Here is a 25,991-nt window from a genome sequence, read left to right on the forward strand (position 1 = left end):
ACACAACAACAAGATAAAAATGACGATTTTTACTTGAAAAGTGCCCCATGAACTTTTTATCTACTATTGAATGTTCGTTTTTTTTTTTTTTTTGTTTGTTTTTTTTTGTTCCCAGGCACAAGAGGACACTCCCAAAGGGCTCCGGAGAGCTCCATTCTCTTGCCGAACTCCCAGAAGGGGAGAAAGCCTGCGAGCAGCAGCTATGAGCGGGGGAGACGTGGTGTGTTCAGGGTGGCTGCGAAAGTCTCCGCCGGAAAAAAAGTTGCGACGTTACGTAAGTGCATGAGAAAAAAAATATGTAATTATGATTTAATTATTATTTTTTTACGTCGTGACACGGCGAGGCGCGTTAAACGGCCAGAGGACATTGCAAAGTGTCGCGGTTTGTGTGGCTTGTTTCAACGACGTGTCGTGGCGTTGATTTCCTCGTGTTTGATTTGTCTGACTTTCGTTTGCATTGCAAATTTCTTTGAAGTGCTGGTACTTGAAGGGAGCGCCTTGTTTACCTGCAGTTGTTTACCTGAGTCACCTTAAAAAAAGTTCATTGACCCGTTGTTTGCGTGTAGAAATGAGTATATTTAAGGAAATTCAATTAAAATGAGTCCTGGTGTTGCTAGCTTGCTGGTTCTTGACTGTATACAAGAGTAAAAAGAAGCTATTTAGTTTTAGTTAAAATCATTGATTGCTCCATGTGCCTGGGATGCAAGTCTTTCCACATCTCTGCTAAACACAGCTGTCCACTGTGCATTCTGTTCCTGCATTGTCAACGTTGGAGTTTGTTTTTATACTGCATAGCTTTAGTAGGTTATTCAATTTAATAGCTAGGACACCTCAACCATGTTGGTTGCTATGCTAAAGCATGATTGCAGATGCTGTTCGTTGCTGTTGCTGTAGCCATATTTGACTGAGCAGCCAGGATAGAGTCACATGAGCAAATTGTAGTACTAGGACAGAGATGCCTGTACAACTTGTGTAACTTTTAGTGCTATCTTGCTTTATCCATATTGTATGTCCTCAGCTCTGGAAGCAGGGACTACCTTTTGTTGGAGATATGCAATGCTGTTGTGTGTGTGTGGGTGGTAGCTTCAAAGCGTGAGGAATTATTGATTATCTTGGCTCAATAAGAGTATGGATTACAGTTTGGAAGCTGTGCAGCCACAGAGCTCGTTGGCAGGTTCATTTGTGATCAAAACAACGGGTCGAAAATGGATGTTGCATTGTGACATGCATGATGTTGATGATAGTGAAGCGGTGCCTTGATATATGCGATTGATTAGTTCTGTAGCCATGCACGTGACCTAACTCCCAACACTCGTATGTTATGTGTACCCATTGAAATGAATGGAAATGCCATTAATCTGCTCAAGCCTTCTTCAAATTTAATGTTTTTTTTTTTTTTCAAAAATCAATACGATTTGTCAAGTGTGTTATTTTCACAAACTATTTAGTATTGACCAATCAAAAGTGTTGAAAATAGCTTTCTCTCTTTGACATGCAGGTTGCACATACATTTTTTTTTGTCTCCTGAAAAAGTGATGATTCTATAGGTACAAGGATTCCGCCCGACACCAGTGATGTCTGTTAGTATTTTTATATTATTTATTTACATGGATGTGTTGCGCCACTATTTGTGTTCATACTTCAGTTGCTACTAGAGCCGTCACTATTATTGATGCTAACCGATGCTAACATGTCAATGAGGTTTTGCATTGTTTGTGAGTTTCAAGCTAGGCAAACGTTCCAAAGTCCTGTCTTACATGCACCCAATGTGGAATTCTGTTTTAGTTCGACACTCAACTTCACCTGGGAATGGAATTGAATAGCTTGAAGCCTCTTTTTGATGAATTGTTCAGTATTTGCTTCTTTTGAAGTCAGTTGAATTGAGTTTACTGCCACCATGCATAGAGCGCTCGCAAGTCAAAGTACAGTCGGCCGAATGACGTTTGAGAATGATATGTCCTGACAACAGCAGGGAATCATCCCAATTTTTTTCATGTTGCTTCTCAGCCATGACTGAAGATGGCACCTCTCTTGCCATTTGTGACCACAGCTCACCAAATGTTGTATCAAAAGGCTTTTACGAAGTCCAACTGATTGTCAGGAAGAGGTTGTAACTAATGGAGTGATCCATGCAAGTAGACGGCATTATTGCATCTATACATTTTCTTCTTCAAGTTGGGACGACGATTGCACTCTTCAAAGTTTAATGTTCTTGTGAAATTGAGTCAAATTTGAACATGATTTGCTGCATACATAGGGCTGAGAAGACAAGATTGATTCAGATTACACATTTACAGCAATATGCAGTATTGTAAATGTTTAGGCAAAAATGTGTTCTTTCTGGGTACTCCAACTTTTATTGTGGTGTTGATTATAATAATCCTTTAAAATGAGAGCTTCATCTAATACAGTAAAGTAGTCAATAGTTTCTGTATTACTGTAAATTCCCGTCATTTTCTCGTATTACACCATATATGGTTGGCACTGTATTACTCGTTTGTTTGTACTAGTTGTACTGCCTCGCTCAAAGGCTGGAATGACAATAAAAAGCCTCTGGATTCTTAAAATAATCTCACCTTTGAGCTCCGACAATCAGTGAGCAAAGTCAAAGTGTATGATAGCAGTAAGATACTAGACATAAGGCTTTTGAAAATAAATATTTTAAAAATCTAAATCGTCAGCTGTAAAATCACAAGACCTCTCTTATAGCATATTTTTCTTTTCTTTTTTCTTTCTTTCTTTTTTTTTAATTAAATACCTTATGTCATGCGAGCATCAAAATATTAACTGTGTTGTCATTTTATTTTGCCATTTTGCTTTATTTATTTATTTATTTTGACTGTGATCTAATTCAAAAGAAGGACAATCTTTAGAAATGACATCAGATGAGATCTACAGTTTTGTAGGATTACATGGTTCTATTGCGTTTTCATATATATATATATATATATATATATATATATATATATATATATATATATATATATATATATATATATATATACATACATACACATATTAGATAACCATTGCTGTCTGGCAACCATGTGTCATGGATGTTTTACGGCAACAACCATATGTCATCAATATTTTCTGCAAATTATGTCATAACACACCAGAAATGACTCTTATTAGACACATTTAGCAGAAGTAACACAACATCCCAACATTTTGCAATGAATGCCACACGCAATTGTTTTTAATTATTTATTTATTTATTAATTTTATTTTGAGATTGTCTGTTTCCAAACAGCTTGTGGCGAGTCACGGACACTTTACATAGAGAATCTAAACCGACAAGTTTATACACCAGCCACATTGAACTTTTACATCAAAAAAACCTCATGAAACCATAACCTCATAACCATCATTAAAACCTTTCATTTCACATGCTTATGGGAATGCAAAGTTGCCGGATTGTGAGTTTATTAAAGGAAAACAAGGGCAATTGGCTTGTATGTTAGTCTTAGTCAGATAGTTTTCGTAGAAAAGCGGATGGATATGGTGTGGTTTGAAGAGAATCTATGTCCAATGGAGATGCTTTTTAAGTGTAGGGTAAAAAAAAATCTGTATTCATTTGTTTACTAAACATGTTTAACCGTATCAGTATGAGTACACGAATAAGCTTTACATTCAAATATCGGCATCGTTTTGACTTTGCGTGGAGAACATTGTTACATGTGTACATTATACAGTCAATCAATTGCCTTCATTAGAGGCCTTCAGTCTTCATACCCAATTGGCCATTTTTATGTCTGGCTGCACAGGTCATTATAATCCTTCAAGTAGTATGTTGGCATGTTTCCACTTTAGAGTTCATTGTTTGGCTTGGTGGCCTTTTCACGCTGCGGGGTATGGTTGGAAGGAGGAAACTATCAAGACCCGCCTCTTCCCCAAGACTTGCGCCTAACATATGTTACAGTTTGTTGCGTTAGGCAACAGTTGTCCACCACGAAATAGCAACATAGCAAGTGCAGCGCAAAGAAAACAAAAGGCTCTAGATTAAGTGGCAGATTCATTAAATCTGCTTAGCAAGTGGAACACAGAACAAACAAGCACTTTCTGTTGTACACCCCTCTTCCTCAGGACCCACTCTCCAAATGCTACATGAGACAAACAAGCTGGCCAGACAGGATGCAGCTACACGGCGTTAGCCTCTCTCGTAGCCTAGCAAAGATGACGATCTGGCGGACAGGCCGCGTCGCCACCGCAACGCCTCCGTTTGACGTCTGTTAAATGGATTGCGCCGGCCATTAATAATTGAATGTCCATTAAAAACAAATAGCCATGAAATATTCATAGCGATGCCGCTACAATTGTTATCCTTAGCCACCCACTTTTGGGAGTACAATCCATGGTGATGTACACCGGCGTATCAGTTTCATGGGTCCACGTTTCCAACAATATGACAAACGGAACACGAAACAAAGGATCAGGCATTTGCTTGACTTTTCTGTCTACACAGAATCCATTGAAAATTGGATAAAGCTGAAGCAGCCTGTCTTTTATTTATTTATTTATTTATTTATTTATTTATTTATTTATAGAGAATCCAGTGAAGGTGGGATACGCCTGTCACACTTTCACGCTGTGACACAGCAACCCTGTACTTGGACAACATCTGCTGCAGTTTCTAGTTTGATGTATAAAATATAATGCTAGCAAAACCTATTGGTAATTGCCATAAGGGACAGTCAGGTGCTCACCTCACACCCCATTTCATAAATCACTGAATAATATTGCCACGACAGGCAAGGAGAAGTGAGTGTCACTCTGATGCTACCTCCAGACACGGGAAATTGGTGTGTTGACTATGCCACCAGCATCTGGTGTGACATATAAATACTTGTCGACAATTGCCATAGCAGGGTCGGAGGAGGGAGTGTTTGGCACTTGTTGGGCAGCAACAATTGCTTCTGGAGAAGTGAGTTCTTAAAATACTTTATGCAGTTGCCATGGCGGGGTGGGAGAAATGACTGCCAAGTGTTAAATCCCTGTCTTGGTATCACAAAATATCCTTATCCGCACATTAGTTACGGCTGTCATACTACATCCAAAGCTGGTTTGACGTTGTCCCTGTTACATGCCAGTGCCAGTTGTAAAGAACAGTGACACAGGCAGAAGTTGGAAAATGGCTGGGACCACCATGTGCAAGACAATAGGCGTTACTACCATGCAGTGCCTACATTGTATCTGTAAAGCTGATATTTACAGAACTGTCCAAATCGCGGGATAATACCATAATACACCTCTGTTACTGTTCTGCTACTATGTCAGAACTTGAAAGCAGAAAATTGCAGTCATTGTGAGTCTGACAGCAAAAACTGATTAACATGGTGGGAGAAATAAGTGTCAACTTCACACATATTCCTGGCACAATAGTTTCTTTAGACTCCTTACATATTACTTGTGTTATGGCTGTGATACGCCCCCGCAGGATAAAAAAAAAATTGGCATATTTACTGCATGCATTATCTGGTGTAATTTATACAATACTTGTTGGACAGTGACAATTGCCTTAACAGGGCGGGATAAGGCACTCTCAGGTGTTAACTTTCGCACCGCTGTTTTGGCATCACTGACATAGTACCCTTATGTTGCTTTGTTACACATCTGATACAGTCTCAGAAGGCGGACATCATCTGCCGTTTAAAATGCTTACAGGCAGTGGCAATTGCCATAGCAGTGTGGGAGAACTTGAGTGTCAGGTTGTGGTGTTGTCAAGTGGTCAACATCGCATCAAGGAAAACAGTTACGCCTGATACTCCTTACCAAGTCGGAAATTTACCAGATTGACTTTGACTTCTCGATATTCCTGTTTATGAAGAACAGTGACATAGGAAAAAGGTGACAAATATCACATTTTCGGAGAGCTATGACCATGTGCATTATCAAAACTGCAAAGCATGAGTAGTATCTGGAAAGCCGTCAATTACAGAGCTTTCCAGAGCAAAAGCTGTTAGTCTTAAGGGATATTTTTTTTTTCTGGTGAAGCTCAGGAGCCAGTCCAGAACACTCGCCAGACGGCACTGGTTTCTTTTTTTATTTTTAAAAATAAATAAATAAATATTCTGTTAGATTGGCCAGTGTGGGGAAAAAAATAGACTCAGTGAAGTCAGGCCAAATATTTGATGATGTGCATTCCCTGAGTGCTTGTAAGAGCAGAGGAAACTCCTTCAGCTCAATACATGTGCCGCGCCACAATAGCTATGAATATCTCTGCCGTCTCGGACGGGGTGGATGGAGCGAAAGGGATGAGAAAAAATATGACACGGCCTCCAAAGCAACACCATGAGCCGGCCTCCGCAGAGAGCAGCTCTCTGTTCTCTTCTCCTGCTTTTTTTTTTTTCTCTCTCTCTCATACCCTGTTCCCAGCGCCTCTTGGCAGGCAACGGCGGCAAGGAATGTGAGCCTGTTCTGTGCTCCGATCCTGCTCGCTGAAGACTGTAGCCTCTTTTACTCACAGATCCTGCACAATTGCTGCATCATAGCCGTAACAGCCAGTGCCTTTTTTTATAACCGAGAAAAAGCAGGATATTGTCTGAAAATGTTCACATATAGACACGGCATCCTGCAATGAGATTTTTAGATGACATCGGTGCCAGTGTCTGGTTTGATTTATAAATGGAATAATACCCCAACATACCTCTCTTATAGCACTGATACTCTCTAGCAAAACTCTTGAGACATCGACAGTTACCATAACATGGTGTGAAAAGAGAATCTCGCAACTTCATCATGGTTATGATCCTCATGCTAAAGGCAGAAAATTGCAGGTCAGCGTCGTCATCTTGTTTGAATAAAGCATTTTGTCAGACAGCAACAATTGTTGCAGCATGATGGGAGGAGTGAGTTGCAGGTGTTACGTTTGAAGTGAACCCTTGCCACCATGAAATAATACCCTTACATACCTCTGTTACTGCTCTGATATTACCTTAGAAGGCAGAAAACTGCCCAGTCGACCTCAGAAAAATGAACTGTTGGACAATCAAAATTGCCATAATAGGGCCAAAGAAGAATCTCAGGTGTTTAACGTCATGACCTTATATGCCACTGTTGTGGCTGACAATACAATTTACTGTAACATGGTCTAAGAGGCATGATGATGACAATTGATATATTGTTAATGTTGATTATTGCCTGAAATAAATGAACAAATGAAATGAAATGAAATGAAATGAAATGAGGTGTTTAACTTCCCACCCCCGTCACAACATTATAGAATACCCTTACGTGGCTCTGGTCCTACCTCAGAAGTCAGTACAAGCAACTAATGCAAAATAAATGGACAATTACCGTAGTAGTACAGGAGAGGAAATCCCGCATCACGGAATACCCTTATGTGCTTCGGTTATGGGTCTGATACAACATTGGAAGACCTAAAACTGCCTGGTCACTTAGTGGTCAGCAATAGCGTCAGCAAAATGCTTTTTGGATAGTGACAATTGCCGTAACAGGGCAGCAGAAGGGATACTCCGGAGTTGAACTTCACACCCATGTTCCATCATCACAGAATACCCTTACACAGCTATTTGCTCGGACACTGTTTCCTATGACAGGGCAGGAGAAGTCATTGTCAGGTATTAAGCCGAACACACCGTCTTGGCATCACAGACTAAGAATCTTACAGTTACCGTCCTTGATTCTACCTCCAAAGGTGGAAAATATAAGGTTGACTTCTTCGTTCAGCAGCCACATCTGGTGTGACGTGAAATACATAGCATCAATTGCCGTAACAAGGCGGAAGAAGTGCCATATGTTAAGCTTCACACCCCTGTCCTGGCATCACACAATACCCTTGACTGTCTCTGATATAGCTCTGATGCGCTCTACTGGTACGCCCCTTGTGGAGAACAGCGACAGTGTAAGGATCGACTTGCCCTGCAATGCAATGCAAACGTGTGATTGTTGTTTCTGCCGCGGGAGGGATAGAGGAGCCGCTCCCTGGCGCCCCGGCGAGGCTTGGCCGCCCCTTCCTGTGTGAGACGCTGATGGCTACCAGATGGCGGGTCAAGGGGAGAGGAGGAGGGGTCTTACACTCTTTATGCTGCTTTGCTGCCTGTCCATTTCGGATGGGCGTGCGAAAAATGGATTTCCCTTGATCGAGGAAAATTAGGTAGAAAACACAAGAAAAGAGACAAATCGTCAGGCAGAATAGCAAAAAGACAAAAGATGAGCATTTGACTACATTTCCTCAATGGATGAGGAAAATACATCCATCCATTATCCAGAAAGAAAAAAAAAAAAAAAACTGGCGGTACATAGGCACAATAAATGCAACAAGTTTAGAAGTCTTCCAGAAAATAAAAAAATTCAAGTCAACTATGTGGAATCATTTGTTTGCATAAGGCTGATTTTCTGATTTTTCAAAAACTCAACTCACATTCTTGTATCGGAACATGCAATCTCCACACAGGAAAGCAGGAGCCCTGATTCAAACCTGGAACCTCAGAAGTGCGAGCAGACGTGCTAACCACTCGCTCACCATGCCTCCCCGTATAGTAACCATTCAGCTGTCGTTACACAAACACTTGTGCACAAATACAGCTGGCTCTCTAACTATGTGGCACTGTGAGATCTGACCCGAGCCGCCGTGTCTGCAGCCCCTAATATAGCCCACTGCTGTCAGACTTGCGCAACCCACTAAACGCACCCCCCACACCCGTTGTGTTTCGGCCAACATGTGTGCGTGTTTGTCGAGCCAGAGCAGCGTCTGGGATAGATTGAAGGATGGTCAGCCTGTAGATCCCATGTGAAATCTCGCCACCGACTTGTGTAATTTACCAGTTTGCTGTGAGTCAGATGGACAGAAATGGTCGCATTGGCTAATTGCGTTTTTGACGTACTTTATTGCCGTTGTAGCTAATTGGCTCTGGTGCGTTTACACGATTTAGTTCAAGTGGCACAATTGTTTACTCTCAAGTGACACAGTTCTAATATGTGTCATGGCTGTGCAATGAGAAAAAAAGAAATTGTTCGGTTTCTTCTAAAGGCGGTTAAAAATTAACTAAGTTTAAATGCATAAGAAAAATAGCATTGTGACAAAAAAAAATATATATTATGAGACTAAGTTGTTACGTCTATAACACTCATTGTTCCCGAAATATAAAATACTTAACTCTCGTTGAAAAAAAAATAATAAAATAATAATAATAATACTTGATAGATCATTGCAATATATCTTTGACAAGAAAATTACAATTCTCAGTGTTTACACAAGCCGTTCCTGTGAAACGCTTAATTTGGCATATTCTCTCACCATTCATATTTGCTGACATAGTGATTTCGACTAGTACCGAGGAGTTTGGTTTAATTTTAAATGCATATTAGGTACTGCTGGTTGAACAGACAGGCCCCCGGTGGCAACTTGTCAATTGCCAATGAATCAATTTGTCGTGCAATTCTGGAAACAGCGAGATGCCTTATTCCTCAACGAGCACGTGCTGCTAATCAACCACTTTGGCTGTCTCAGCCTGGGGCTGTATCTTGTCATTTGGGAGCCCAAGGTAAACGTAGTCGGTGCTTCCTGGAAATGAGTTCAGTTTTGACAAAGTGTGAGTAATGTAATGTAGGTCCGTTTGGCCTGCTTTTTAAATCTTTTAAAATCTTCTGCTATAATTAAGTTAGTCTACTATTTACCACCAAAGATTTTGAATATTTAAAAATCAATTAAATAGTGTGGACTTGAAATTTTCTCCTATTCCCTGAGCTAAAGTCCTTGAAGTCCTTCCTGAGCCTTATTAGCCATCAAGTGAATCATTCCAACACTTGACGGGAACAGATAAGAACATTAATCAATATTTTATATCGTTTACCATTTCAACTGCTTTTATACTGTAAGAAATGTCACACTCAACTATTTATTTAATGATTGCCATTGCTGTTTACCACGCAGGTCACCTGTAACCAGGACTCGGGCAGAAAATCCCGCTTTTGTTTTCGGAATCCCCCCTGAAGTTCAATATATAGCTCTGACTTGCCTTAGTGGTCCTGTTGTGGCTACTGTCCTTATTGCATTAGAGTTACTATGGTGCTCCATGATATCTTTGGCCTGGCCTCAAGCCAGTGGACGTGGTTAAACCCGCACACATTTGTACTGTACACACGCATATAAACACACACCCGCTGGGAAAGCCAGGGAAACAAGACTCAAGACTCCGCCTCCCACACAGTATTCATTTGCAACCTGATTGGAAGCGGAGACGCTGGCGAACCTGCTTTGCTCGTCCAAAAGACGTCCTTGGCTTTAAACCTTCCCTGGCACTTGGTTTTGGATCACTGGTGTCTCTTTAGAAACCTGTGGATTTCCCGTCACGGTCTTTTGGCGCAGTTGGATAAACGGCAAGGAAGTTTATCAGATCCAAGCACGAAACTTAAGGTTGGTCTTCTGTGTTACTTGTGCAGAGTGAACACATCTTTTTAAATGGCTTTGTCTAGCGTTCAGTTTAACAGGTCAGTTTCAGCAGCAGGTGTTGCATGACCAGGTTGAGCCTTAGTTCAGTACTTTTATTGATTATATTCTGCTTTTGCTAAGAATGATGCTCACTTTTGCACCCCAGAGATAATGACTGGACAATATATATATGTTTTGTATTACTTATAACGGTTGTAGATTGCAAAATTGAATTAAAAAATCACAGAATCTCAAGTCCAAAAGGGTATTTTTGTAAAATTGACCTTTAGAAGCTTCCAAAATTGTCTGCACAGCTTCTGTATGGCAAATTGATAAACTGATAATGTCTTCATCTTGAACTGAATCTGGAACATGATCACTTTTGGAACATAAACATATGATCACTTTTGGAACATAAACATATCTCGAAAAATTGTCAACAGTTTTATTTGTTAATAAGCAGATACGTGTCAATGTCAATGGATTTTGATTAACCTTCACCAAAAGCAAATGGACTGTTGATCTGAATCATGGAAAGCTAACTTTACAGCTAAAGATACATGAACATAGCATTTTTAGCTCTACAGTACATGTAGCAGTGCTCCACACAAGTGAGGTCGACACATGATTCAGTTGGGATGCGTTTTACCAAGCTTTCTTAAAGGCAACGACAATTCTTGTGTTGGATTTCATTAGCTTTGTGCTAATAAACATCAGGATTGGTCCATGAGTTTTGTTTTGTTTGATTTGAAAAAGTAGATTAGTGCTTATCAGTTCATCATTGTTGTTTGCAAAATCAATGGTCCTGGCCTGTTCTCAAATTAGCGGTTCAAAGTGGGAATGGTCATTGCGCACTTGTTCACGCGGCTCATTTAAGAGGGCATTTACGCCATCTCCACCTGTTGGTTCAGCTCACGCCCCCTGACCTTTCCTTCTCAAATGGTGTGAGACAACCTTTAAGCCCGCACCGTGTGTCTACCGCGATGGATGCCGCTCCGTTTATGAGCTAGTTCTCACCACTAGATATAAACTACTTATTGTCAGCAACAACAGCCGCGTATATTGTGCTGAGTGAGCGGAATACAACAATAATGCAAACTGGCTTCAATTTCATTCGGGAAATCGGACGACACAACATAACGACACTTACCTGTACATAATTATCCTCTTAATATCTGACCACTGACAACTTTCCAGGTAGCTTCCACCTTTCAAATCATTTGACCGCAGTTTGTGTTTTGGTTGGTCACCGCTCGGCAGCACGTGTACTATCGGGGCCGTGTGTGAGCGTGTACAAATATCAGACTTGTAAATCAGTAAAGTCAACCAATTTAGCTTGCGCCACATGCGGCTAACATGACACGTCTGTCAGCACAGACACTTCTATTTATCAGCCACACTGCAACGCACAGTAACATACAATGGCAGCCGGAACATCACAAAATGCACAAGTGATTGTTTGTTGTTGTTGTTACTACTACTATTTCTTTTCTTTTTCTTTTTTTTAACCTCAGGAGTCGAAAGAGATCATTAGATACACGCTTCAAGGTCTCATGAGACGGAAAACCCACTGAAAATTCCGCGCACCTCAAGCGGCAGGCTTCCATTACAGTGCTGACGTCTCTGCCTGCTCTGAGCTTCTCTGCTCTCCTCTTCACCGTTCACAATGAACAGTAAAATTTCAGCCTTACGATTAGCACATCGCGTTTTGTCGAATTGCAATCACATTGCAAGTGAATAAGGTAGTAGTGGAAAAATTCTCTGTTAAAAGAGCACAAAAATTGCGATTTTGGCACAGTTGTTTTGCCAAAATGTAACAATCAAAGCCATTAAGCAGAGAATATGAAATAGATGCACTTTATGGGCCATGTACAGTTGGTTGGAACTGTACCTTGGCCTTTAATTTGATACCTGTATTTTAGACGCTTACTTGCAATTACATTTTATTTTTGTTCTTCAAGCACAGATATGGTTTTATCGATTTTACTCGTTTTCTTGTCACTTAAGTTGTTGACGTTTTTTTTTTTTTCTAAAATTATTAGTCAGTTTATGTTTAATTTGATTGACGGATGAAAGGATATAAAGATACTTTGTTTTATTTAATTGCATTTTGATTTCTTCTTACTGATTTAAAAATCAATATGGACAACCAGCCTCTGTGTTTGCGTTGCCTTGAGAATTTGTTTTGAACAAATTACCACAGTGATGCATACACATTTGGCCTGAGACTTCACTTTTGGAACAAGACTTGATTTCGTCAGTGGTCACAGCAAAAACAGGATCGTGCCGGGCCAAAGGAATGTGTTGAATCCCAACCACGCAGCTTTGACATGCGCATGTGACTTGGCTGGCGATTTGACTTCACCAAGCCGAGAGACGCGCACATGCAGACAGGACCGTGTGTACAGCTGAGAGAGAGGAAAAAAAAAAATGTTCGTTGCAACTTATCTGGTGCTGTGGGTGGTGGGAAGGCATTCTAACGGGAAGACGCAACAACCAACAGGAGATACGGCGAGAATGGGAAACATGTCAAGTGGTTCAACATACACATACTCAACCTCCTCAAGAGATTGAATAGGGCTCACTGTGCGAGTGATGCTAATTAAACTCATACAATCTAAGAATGATTCTTACCAGTGATTCCCATTGGTTAGACAAAGCAGCTATAGTAATATGTCTTTTTGGCACTTAATGCTGGGGAACGCAATGTTTCTGTAGCCTGTGTGTGTGTGTGTATGAAAATATCAAGCATTAAATGTTTAGCCATGTGATCAGGATTTCTGCAAAAGGATGTGTGTGTTGTGTAGGAATGGGCATAATAATCTATTAAGAATTCCCCGAGGGTTACTGGGAATGATCTGTGACAGCTTGAACAATTATAGGTTTAAATGGTTGGCCAATTTTTTTTGTACCTTTTGGGGCATAGTTTTATTTCAGAAGTGGTTTGATTTCAGGATTGTGGAACAACGATACAGTAGTGGTGGCACTAGGTGTCACGGTAGACGTTTGCATTTGTAAAGATGACATTTAAGCCTGCCTCTGTAAAGTTAGAAAATGAAGTCAACTTTATAGCTGCCTGTCAAACACACTCGTGTTTTTTCCCCTCCAACTCTGGGCTCCGCATCCTCAAGCAGTAGCCACTTGCCTTGTTCAGCTGCCTAGCCCAGCCTCCGGTTGTCATGGTAATAAAAGTCATACACGCCATTGGTGCCACTGTACAGGGAGTGGGGTCATTTTCATGAGACGGTACTTCACGCCCAAAACTGGATGAGCTTCAGAGAAACGTCACAGACCACTAAGAGACCTCTGGTAATTGTTTTAAATTGAGGCAAGAGAAAGCATGTCTCCTTTTAAGAGTCTCCATCATGGATACACGACATCTGGTCGTTTTCACCCTTCTGTTTTCTACCAAAAGCTATTGATTGGTGGGCTGATTCTAAGTCTGGCTGCCACAAGCCAGCATGAGTGCCTTTTATTTATGTATTTTTTCAACACAGAGTGTATGACCAGTAACTGGAATAAGTCACACTCAAGTCATAGAAAATTTGCTGACAGGTTATAGCGATCATACCAAGCTCAATGAACACGTTTGTCCGACTAAAAACTGGATATTTTACTGCAAACCTCAAGTGTTCTTCTTACATTTGCAGTTTATTTACAAATGGCAGAGACTCGAATCAAAAGTGCTGACGCGGCTGTGTTGACTGTGACTATTTTGCTAAATATGGAGGAAGTGGCTAAAAATTACTTAGCTGTGACACTGAGGCAGTCATTATAGTGGATGTTTTCATGTGGTTTTTCCAGTTAAAACCTGGCAATGGCGTGGCCTGCCTACAACATCACAAGCTGACCTGGAAATAATCATTTGCAATGTAACGTGACCTCTGCTATTTCTACAGAAACCACTGATCACCTACTTTCTGGTCAACACTAGCATCAGTTACATGGAATCAAACAGTTTGTTTCCTTTTTTTTCACTCGTAGAAAAAAACAAAACACATGCTAAGTGTAATTATTTTACTGCATTTCCACACCCTTACAATCACTGGGTCAGTTCATAGATGTTGTGAGTTTCTAAATATTTAGACAGTCAAGCAAATGACCTTCTGTTTTGCCTGTACATTCACTGTGTAGTAGGCCTAACACTTGTACTAACCCTCACCATAATCCTCGCTTTGGCCCTAGTCCTATCTCTCGCCATGACGCTAAGACTCACTAACCTAAACCCTTGTGCTTAGCATGTACATTCAATGGGTACTGGGACTACCACCAATGCTAAATCATAAACCATAGAGACCCCTCTAGTTGATTGGAAGCTATTTGAACCTGCCGCGGTGGCACAACTCTGACACGTCACCGAGGAAAAGTATTTCCTCGTCGTTTTGCATGATGACATTGTTGCCTGCTTTACTACTGCTGCTGTTAACATACAAGGGATTCCATGCATTCTCCCCGCACGTTCCCTTTCAACTGAAAGTGAAGCTGTATTGTCAGAAATGTCACAACAGAGAGTGGAGGAGGAGGTGTTGCCCAGTTTCAGGGGACTGTCTGCAGGTGTGTCGTGGAAAGTTTGGCACAGGAACAAGCCCGGGCATGCTCTTGGGCCTCGCCTCCTGAGAGTTCACCCAGCGACTTCTAGTCCAAATAGCTGAATAGACAAGACATCGACCTCAGAGTAACCAGGCACCACTGTAACATGTGTAACGAGTCCATCCTCCCTTTATCTCTGGGTGAAAGCACTGTATCTCCAGTTCCATTTGCGTGAGTGGACAGGCTGCTAGCGAGAGAGCAGCTAATTAGATCACGGCCAAGCAACCTCTCACTGACTGCCAAATGTGATTTGTATTCCTTTTCATTGGACTGATTGGATTAGACTTTTGGAGCTGAGATCAGTTAAGGGTGCCACACAGAGTGCGGACTAACCAGGTCAAAAAAGAAACAATGCAAAAACGTGTGACAGTATTAGAAATGGGTGCCGCTCTTAACAATCACAAATCAGCCCACAACTAAACCATATCAGATATCCATCCAACCTTTTTCTTTCCTTTATCTGTGGTTGGGTCACAGATTTTACTGGGCTACCCAGACATCCCTCTCCCCAGCTACTTGGTCTAGCTCTTCCGGGGGAATCCCAAGGTGTTTTCAGGAGAACCGGGTGCAATAGTCTCTCCAGCATGTCCTGGGGCCTCCTCTCAGTGGGATGTGCGTAGAACACCTCACCAGATGCCCGAGCCACCTCCATCTGGCTGCTTCAATGGAGAAGAGCAGCAGGTCTACTTGAGCCACTCCTGCACTTATTAACCTATCTGTATATCAGAGTTTTGTCCAGGTAGCAATTGGAACTGGACTCCTTTGAAATTTTGCCTGAATAGTTTTAAATGAACTTGTCTTAAAATAGGTCCCTGTTCATCCTCTGCTGGGCCTTTTCCTGGATGGAGTTGTTAGTTTCCCAGTTTAGGTCCTGAGAGACAATAATGCCCCAGAACTTGAATATCTCGAGTCTCGACTATGGCCACAGGGCACAGCAACGGGATATTGACAACCTATACAAGCCGCGTGAAAGGGCCTTCTGATATTGACTCCGAACTCGAGAGAATGCCTTGTTAACGTCACTCCCGACACCATTCCATGAACGTCGCTGTTCTTCAGAACCGCAACATGGGGAAAAGAAGGAAAATTAGAGCTTCTACAAGCAGTATAATCATAATTCCAAAGGTAGAAAATTTCTGGGTCAGCTTCATTCTGTGTCAATACTATTTTCAGAAAGCATTAGCATATTCATTTATTTAAAAAAAAAAAGATTTTATTATAAAAGGTGGTGTTCACAACTAAATCCACGCTGCTGTAGATTTGCGATACTACCACTGAAGACGGATAAATAGGCCTGTCGATGTCATCTCCCCATTCAATCTTGGAGCCATTCAGACTGAACCAGCAACATGGAAAAATTAGGACTTCTACAGGCAGTGTAAAAAGGCCGTCTGATGCGACCTCTGAAGCTGGAACATTACCCAGTCAACTTCATCCTGCATTCCGTGTTCGCCGTACCTTGCATGCTTGTCATTTTAGTCTTTTCCACTGGTTTGTAGTGAGGCTCATGGAAAGTAGGTGGGTGCAGTATTTGGCACGGGGGTGTCGTTTAGTGGAGTAGTACCTTGATATTTTTGGTCACGTATCGTGTGGGGGGGCAGGGGCTGGCATAGGTGTGTGTTTTGTACAAAAGTGCTGCATGCGTTGCAGGGGTTAGGGTGGGCAGTTGTTGCCAAGAGAGGCGGTATGTGTTATTTTCAGTCCATTGTGTCTACTTCCTGTGGGTCAGGGGTTATTGGAGCAGGGTGTTGCAGACTGGACAGGAGTAAAAAGAGGAGGGGAGGGAAGTCAGTGCTGTCGGCAGGAAGCGTAGCCACACTCGACAAAAAGGGGCTGGTCGGCGGCTCTCCCGGTCGTGCTGCACTTTTCGCTCGGACTAATTTGCAAATCCAAGGAACGTTTGCGGAGATAACCAGTAAGTGATTCTCTATTTTGTCTCATGTACTTAGTCATTTGGACTAGTCCATCTGCAAAGTTGTGAGGTTATTCTTTAACCCCAGTTTGGAGTGCTTGAGCCAACATTATGCCAAGAATGGACAGTTGAAGCCATGTTTTAACCCTGAAGGCAGTATTAAAATTGGCACCATTCAACGTTCCATATCAAATTGATCTCATTAAATAATCTGTTACCCATTCATGCAATGCAGGCAATGCCTTTTACGCCTTGTTTATCTTGGTAGCGCGTGGCTAGTCTCATGCGACCAAGATCTCCACCACGTGAGTGCCGTTGAACCTCCTGACACTGGAGGCAAAACCCACTTTTGCAATGCTTGTCTTCTAAATCCAGTGGGCAACGGTGATCCTAAATATGCACCCGTCTTAAGAAGTCATAAATATGTGGTTGTGCTCTTTGTCCCATGCATTTTGGTGTGGTATTTAAAACAAATACTGTGGTTTTATTCTCATATTAACACTTAGCCAATGCTTCCACAGAAAGTCAAGCCTCCACAAAATAGATGACTTGACTTTACTTTTGATACTAGCGCTGTATCTTTCCTTGCTGCAGAGCAACTACTTCCAAATCCGAAATTGCCTGGTCAACTTCATGTCCTTCATTCTGTCATTGCAGGAAAAAGGCAATCAAAAAATGTGGTTTTTGCAGACTGTGTGTACAGAGCTACCTATACTAATTCCAAAGTCAGAAGTTTGCTGGGTTGACTTCTATTTTCCCCATTCATTGCTGGTGTTCTTTATACAAAACAGCATAGCAGAAATAGGTGGCAAGTTGTCCGTGTTTTCAGGTAACATGAAATAGGTTAATCTCTAAAACTGAGAAAATTCTGGGGCTAACTTAAAAACCCTTCATTCTGTAGGCCTATCAGTGTGGATTGTACAAAACGGTGCCACTGAAATTTAGAGAGTGACCAGACAGTGAGAACGGGGCTAGAAGCTGAAAAATTGATGGGTTGACAACATCACCCCTTTTTGTGCTGTGCTGTTTATACAGAACGACATGGTAAAAGGAAGAAATATGAAATAAATGAGCTTTTAGCTAAATGTAATTCACTTCTAAAGATAGCACCTGACTGTCCCGATTAACACGACTACAGTGACAAAAGGAGGCAAAACAGGAAACTTTTTTTTTTTTTACAGTGTGGCGTGCGTGTGTGCGAGTGAGTGAGTGAGAAACAGATGACCAGGAAGATCAAAACCGCTAACAATGTGGAAACTTATACAAAGGGATGTTATTTTGTCTTGTGTGTGTTTTTCTTTTCCTCTATGGCTCTTTCACAACCTATGTGCATGTTCCTGGATTGCTGCAAGGGTCGTTGGGGGTGAGGGAGGGAGGGGGGGGGGGGGGGTGCTAACTCCGTTAGTGCTTAAGGGCTGCTCCGATGTGACAGCGTCGGCCCATGTTAATGTTTAAGCCGGAGTTAATACTTTACCCTCACACTTTCTTGAGTGCCTGAAGGTTTTTCGGGCAAGTCAGTGGAGGACAATGCGCCAAAAAAAACAGTCATGCTTTTGAACATCAAGAACACTCAACTAATCTTTTGTCCTTTCTCTCGGTGCCCTTCTCCTCTGTTTCGTTTCTCCCTCAGTCTTCCCCTCCCCTATTGTCTTGTGCGACCAATCTAACGAATGATATGGAATGATTACATGACGGTGAGGCACCTAGCCCCGCCCTTCAAAGATGAGAGCGTTTCGCGCAGTGGCCCCCGTTGACCGTTCAAACCATTGGATTAACTCATGCTGGTGCTTGGGAGCGGGGGTTTTCTTCTTGACAAGAGGACTGAACTCTGGTAAGCATCTGCAAGTTTGGATGGAAAAGCTTTGTAGCATCGTTGGTGCACTCAGTCTGCTAAGGTTGAAAGATTCCCAAAGATGGGTTCCACTATTTGGTGTATGACTCATTTCTGGTCCTTTGGTGGCAATATAACCCAAGTTCGTACTTGAGATGAAACATGCTGTCAATAACCTATGCCAATGCTGTAGTAAATACATAATGCATTCTGTACATTAAACAAAACAGAGCACCATGCACTTTTTTTTATTCTGGGACTTCAGACCGCACTGTAATTCTGACATCTATTTTGTATTACACCACTTTATAGACTGGTGTGGACGCTATGTTTAATATTCTAAACATTTTGCCTTGTGTTGTTTTCATTGTGTAGACTACCTTTGTGGAAGAGAGAAAGTAGCTTGAATGTCTAATTGCCTGTCATTTCAGGTGTCTTGTTTTTGAGAAACATGAAAAAAAAAAATCCAGTTCCCTCGATTCAATGTTTGCATATAACCAAGAGCTGGATGATTGATAATCTACACAGAATCACATATAAAGTAAAATCACTCTTTTGGTCATCTTCCTTGAACATGTAGTGCCATTTTCTGGTCAGGTGGGCGAGTGAGAATTTCACAGCTGCACATGAAATGCGGTGCGACCGCGGGACTGTAACCTGACAGAGGGCTGTGGCTGAGGTGTGGGATCATGTGCAAAGATAACAAGTTTGTTTTGATCGTGGCGGCTTATGGATCCATACATTGTTGATGTGCAGAAACCAAATCCTCATTGTTGCCCCGCCGTCTCACCGTAGTAATTCTAGCCGGTGTTAACATAACTAGGACTTTTTATTGCACGTAAACAAACACACATGTGCGCAGTCTTTGCGTTACACACCGGCAGATGCCAGTTTATTTCTGGCAAAACGCAAGAATGCACGAATGTGACCTCCATAGAAATATGCCAGGCCGCATAGCGCAAGTGCTGTTTTTGGTCTGGGGCCAACTTGTTTGGCCTTGTCGCCTTCAGTGAGGCTGCTGCTGCAAGAGAGTGCACAAAACTCTCAGATTGGAATAAAGGCACACAAAATGTGACTTCACATTTCTAAATAAGAAACTGTTCCAGTGTCACTCTATGACCATTATAAAGCGTGTTATTGAATGTACAGCCAAAGTAGCATTTCTAGCAGTCATGCAAGTGTTAAAAGAAAGTAAAACGACTCGCTCTCTGAAGGCGCCTCACAGTCACATTTCCCGCTTATCTAGAGCGAGAAGCCTGGAGATCCTTAAAAAGCTTTACATTTTGTTTTTCTTAAATTGAGGCCATAATTATCCTTAGAATTTGCCCATAATGCTTCAATTGGATGATGGAATGTCTTTAGAATTAGCCAAAGACACAAAAAACACTGAAGAACTGAGTATTCTCCTGATTATCTCATCGATGAATTGAATAATCATATTAAAATGAATTTAGCATTATTAAACAACATTGACCACACATACAATAAAGTACAGTTTAAGAGCAGATAAGTTTTGCTGCAGGAAGCTCCATTTCCTGCTTGAATGGTTATCATTACACGTACAAAAAAAAAATCAAATTCTGCATCAGAATGTTTTTAATGTTCTCATTTTCATGTACAAACCAGATTAGTACAACATATTGTAGGGGGAAAAAAAAAAAAAAGAGTTTTCTGCCATTGCAATAGTCATTGCAGCACTTTAAAAATAGATGTTCTCGCTTTTGTTTCTTCTGGAACAAGCAGGATTCTCACCCTTTGCTTTGGTGACCTGTGTGTGGGAAGACAGGGCGCAGGGATGTGTGATTTAGTTTTTTTTCCCAGTTCAACGAAGATTCATTATTGTTTTCTCTCAGAGAGACGAGGGATTAAGATGCTTCCTCTTGACATGGGAGCAGCACTCTGCTCTGGATGATATTCAATACGTTGCGAAGAATGAAGCATTCGTTTAGCTCTTATTGTAGATTTGCAAGCTTTAGCTATGCTTATTATTACGAGTGGCTTTGGAATCCATCCAAATTTCTATTCCAATAGTAAAAAACTGTCACACATGACTGCGTTTATTATGATAAACCATTATTAACTTTACCAGGGTGGTTATGTTGTTGACATTTGTCACATCTTTTACATGTTCAGAATTTTGGCTATGACTCTGTTAATGGATCTGTGTCCTTCAAGTGTACGTTATTACGTTGTGGGATGTACTGATTACATCCAACAGGAAGTCAGGTGATCAACTGTCTGCACCCTCTCACCCGCTCTGTGCTACTTGATAAGGTTAGAAGGTGTAAACAAATGTCACACCACGACAATGTTTGTTTAACGGCCAACGAAATCAAAGATACACAGAACACAATCTGAGCTAATAAACCGAATGTAGGCTTGTCTGTTTCTATTTATTTTTTTCCCCCTATGCCGCTGTTAACTTTGGCGCCTCATTAAAAGGAGACATCATGCATTATTTTCACAGTTAAAAAAAAAAAAAAGTGCTCAGGTTGGAATGCGCAGAGGTTGATCTGCCATGGGCGACGCAGTGGGACAACAAAAAAAACACACAAAAAAAAACGTGAGAGAAAAGGAAGTCCACAGATTAACGTTTATTTAAAAGAAACAAACAAACAAAAAAAAAAGAGAGTGTGCTTGACGCCACCCAACGTTACACTAGCCGTAGGCTTCCACGGCATAAATAAAAACATTCCCCGCCAAAAGGAAAAATAAACTATCCACACAAAAACAAAGTGCCACCCCGCCGATTGTACAAGGTGTCTTGTTAAAACTGTCAGTAAGACCCTATAGAAGTAAACGATTAAAATGATCTGTGAAGTGTGAGCCCATGGATTTCCTTTTTTTTTTTTTCCCTTGCCGTACGAGAAAAAAGTGTAACTGCACATCCGTTACAGTAGATGGCAGTGGCGCTCTTATTGCTAGAGAGTGTGCAAGGAGTATTCGCTCCTCTGCAGATGTGTACATACAACAATCTCATAGAAAAATAATATTTACAGTTGCGGCGTAAAGTTGGGGGAGGCGTGAAACATTTTCTTCTTTCTGCGCGGAGAGAGGGTGAGGCACTGCTGTAACAAAATATAGATTTGTTCTGTTTGAAATGAGACTTTTTGCGAGTCTGCGAGCCTGTACCTGCATGTGCTAGATAAATGATTGACACTTTGTCAGTCACTGCCTCTGGTTATTTTTTTCTTGCCACAGGATGGCACCAAAGCCCAGGCAAATAGGACAGTAGTAATTTGGCTTTTTGGATGTATGTGTCGGGGAGCAGCTAAGTTTCTCCTGGATTTGTGGGAGTTATTCTTTACTACATATGCATGTGCACAGTGTTTTTGTTTTTGTTTTTTGTTTTTGTTTTTTTTACGGCAAATATTAGGTAATTATATGGAAATGCTTAGTGTTTAGAGAACAGTTTGTGGTATATTTAAAGTTTAAACTATTCATCTAGGCAGTTATAAAAATATTTATGGGTTGTGTCAATTGAACTCTGTCCCTCTGCTAGTTTATATGCAATTTTGTTTCCTCATGGAAAATGTTGGTCTAATTCTGGATTTAGAGGTTTGCCCTGCATCTATCTGAATGTCATCTATCTTAGCAGAGCAAATCCAAAATGTTAACGCCAGTTTGAATTATTGAAGTATTAATGACTGTGGTGCACATCTTTCATGGAAGTCCCCTCCGGCTTCCTACAGACGGAGAACGGGTGGGGGAGGGTTGGTATGACGTGGGGGCCGAGGGCCATTGCACTTTTGCCCGCCAGTTTAACTGCCCCGCGCGGCGCTCGCTGGATGTAAAAATAGCCATCCGCGCAAGAATCCCAGTCATGTCGCGCAAACAAAGACGGATTTATACAAGTCGCGGCACCGAGTACAGACGAGCTTTTGTCGCCGACAGGCCGCGAGCGCCAAATGTGACGCACTTGCCACTCCCCCCCCTTGCAGAGCGCTCTTTGTTCCCGCGCAGACCTAGTGACCTGATAGTCAGGGTGTACTGGAGGCACCGTGCGTACATGTTTACCACCGTCAAGTTGGATTGCTGTGTCATGAAAATGCTCCACAGCAGCAAAGTAGCACAAGTACAGCCTAAACCATCAGTTCCTTGACTCTGGTTAACACCTTTATCAGCTGGACAGCGAAACCCCTGGTTGAGACTTTTTCATGCGTCATGTTGCACTAAACACCATCCAGTCAACTTTGTTTGGTGAATCTAGTGTCAAGGACCTATTTTTTTTAAGTGTACAAAACCCTACTGACACACTTTTGGTGCTTTCTTTAATTTCCTGCTTGGAAGAGATACACAGCAAAGCTAATGTAAAAATAAAATCTTATCAACTGACCTCAAAATGTTGTTTGGTGTTTTTGGCGAGTCTAAAATTGTGTCTGGGTTTTTTTTAATCAACTGATTTTAAAAATACCAACCTAAACGATTTCGTGTGTTTTCACTCATCCACCTCCTGTTTTCTTTAATCCCAACAAAATGGCAGATGAGTCAGTGCAGGTCACTTACCCACAGTCCAGATGGTCTGGTTACTCGGCGTTCTGCTTAGTGCTAAACGTGCATCCCCGGGTCGCCAAGTTAAGCAAATGCACTTGGCTAAATGAATGAGCTGTAGTACAGTCAGTGTGTAACTAAAACACTGTTGTATGTATGTATGTTTGTATGTATGTTGCGTTGAATGTTTAGTAGTATACATGAGTGTGCCTTATGAGCTTATCAGGTGTGCACAACTGCACATTGCAGAATTCCCCAAAGCACTGTCCCATCCATCTGTTACCACTTAAATACCATCTCCAAAGTCTTAATATTTACTGCTTGACTTGGACCCCTCCACTCTGCTTTGGCATCTTTTGGTTGGGTAAAAGGGGATCTTTTTTTTTTTTTTTTTTTTTTTTTTTTTTTTTTTTTTTTTTTTTTTAATGGACACTGGACAGTGTAAAAGCTGCAACAGCATATAATTTGGACAATTCAAGAGGATCATTCAGTACCTTTTCTCACAGAACTTTGACGGGCGGCAAGAAAGGGCATTCATACAGAACAGCATCATGGGAAAAGTCGGTAAAATACAGACTTTTATTTGTAAAAGGCTTCCCAACTGTAGAAATGAACCAGCTTTCTTATCATTCACCATTAGCACTATGGCGGACAAGCATCCAATTTAAGAGCCCACAATGAGCGATATGTTGTCATTAGCATTTAGTGCACTTTAGGTTGCATTAGAGCATCCCAAATGCTCATCCAAGCCTTTTATCAATGTCATTAGATGGAAGATATTGGCAGAAGTGCTCAGGTGTGATGACTTCCACATATTTAGTCTGATGAAGGGCAAGTGTATTTTTAGCATATGCATGCTTGTGGATACCCGGTCTTCAATCATGGTGTCTTTACCCCTTGATACTGCATTCACTCGGATTCTAAATGAAGTCCCTGACAACATGTTATGGTAGGACTGGGGAATCGACTAAACCATAATCTAGCTTGTGTTTCCACAACAGAATATTAGTGAGTGGTACAGTGCATTACGCTAAACAAGAAACACTGCTTTGAATCATCCTTCAAGTGAAGGGGAAAGGTTTCGGTTTGACATTTTCAGGCGCTTGACAGTGGAAATGCTATACAGTACTATATCTATCTTGAAAGAAGGTGGGTACATTAATGTGTTTTGCTCTGGGGAAGGCCACTGGCTTTGGCACCTTTCTCTAAGAGTACGGATCACTTTGGGTTGGAGATTTGGGATACCCTTTAGACCACTCAACCTTGGTGGATACAAAGCTAATATCACTCTTGCTGCTTGTTCCTGTCACTGGTCCAAAGCTTATAGTTTTTAAAGTTGTAATTTTTTTGTGTCGCCTTAAGGGAGTCTGAGCTTGATGGTCCTTTGTAGAGTTTAGTTTGCGTCAACATCCCGTTAGCATTCTGGACAGATATTGTCAAGATGTCCGCTTCTGATCCGCACCACCACAAAATGTCTCAAACCCGTTGAATCATGAGCCCCCCTCTCATTAATAATGTGACTCAACTCAGTTGGCATCTCCCCCTGACCCTTCCTAACCTCAGACACTCAATACACCCTCTGTTATTCCCCCCTCGGGCCATGGGAAGAGTGGATGGTGTCTTCCTGTGTTTTATCCTATCAGGAGACTGGAAGATGGTTTTCGGGACAGCTGCAATGCCAGGAAGAGGAGGGTGGGCACTGGGCAGTCCCCATCCATAGTCCAGCATCGTTCCATGCTGTCCCATTCCCATCCCTGAGATGAGGCGAGCTCCCATGAACATTTAAATTGCTCGAATCTGAGATTCACCAGCAAAGATGGAATATGCAGAACAAAAAGCAGGATTGGTACTGGTTTCATATTCCTTAAGGATTCCCTGCAGCAGGTATGTAGAGACAGGGCAGTTACTTGTTACAGCACTATGGTATCATAATATTGTTTTGATGAATCTTTGTGGTCAGTTGGGGGATACAGTACGTAAGCCGGAAGTAGAAACTGCATTCTGGTCTGCTTCTGTGTAACAACAGGACTTGTGTTCCTGAAATAAACAGTGATACGCAAAAAGAAAGAGCGCAACATGTCAGCTGGCCCTTCATTGTTGTTTTGTATAGCGCACTTGGCTAACATGTCTTTGTTGTGTGCTACTGTGTCACGCTACTTACTGCCACAGTCCCATCGAAACACCCAGTGGTGGGAAAACCCATCATGGGACTTCAATTTCACAATACTTTCAAGACAATGCGCATACATTTCAGACATTAGGTCTTGGTAAGAATCAATCCTTGATGGCCTTTTAATTTGTATTTAGGGTGCATCAATCTGCACGAGAAAAATCAATGTGCATTAGGAAAAACAGTGCGAAAGCCCACAGATGGATGAGCGTTTCGAGCTCATCACCAGCATGCCAATGTGCTAGCACTCTTTCACTCCTTATCTGTCTGTCATTTTGAAACGGGCTGCCGCTGAACCTTGACAGTTTGAATTGGTTTTGATTGACGCTGTCATCATTTGATTGACAACAGCGCATTAGAGTTGTACTACATTATGAGCTGACCTGCTTGTCACCTTGCATTAAATTGGAAAAATATGGCTGTCTGAAGGGCATGAACTGTTTGATAGCACTTTCAACGGGGCAAGTTTTCACAATTGTTTAAAAAAAAAAAAAAAAAAAAAAAGCAAAGCAAAAAAAGGAATGCGGTTCACATGTATATAAAACACATCCAGCAAAAATACACACAAAAAATGTTGGATTTTTTTTTTATACAAAAGTTTTTT

General features: G+C 41.5%; 1 protein-coding gene across 8 annotated transcripts in view; it reads left to right on the top strand.

Annotated features, from left to right (window-relative positions):
• Positions 1-25,991, top strand: part of gab1 (GRB2-associated binding protein 1) — a 43,998-nt gene that overhangs the window by 692 nt on the left and 17,315 nt on the right. For 6 of the 8 annotated variants that reach the window (XR_013283970.1, XM_077524575.1, XM_077524582.1 and 3 more), the window contains one exon: positions 116-274. Coding sequence is in view for 5 of the 8 variants with exons in the window: in XM_077524575.1 (XP_077380701.1) it covers positions 203-274 (72 nt within the window). In the remaining 3 variants the exon portion in view is untranslated. Of the gene's footprint in view, positions 1-115; positions 275-16,743; positions 16,899-18,525; positions 18,727-25,991 lie in introns of those variants that run through there. The other 2 variants (XM_077524581.1, XM_077524580.1) reach the window with 2 other exon arrangements.

Source organism: Festucalex cinctus, chromosome 6, assembly GCF_051991245.1.
Source record: "Festucalex cinctus isolate MCC-2025b chromosome 6, RoL_Fcin_1.0, whole genome shotgun sequence".
Classification (NCBI taxonomy): Eukaryota; Metazoa; Chordata; class Actinopteri; order Syngnathiformes; family Syngnathidae; genus Festucalex; species Festucalex cinctus.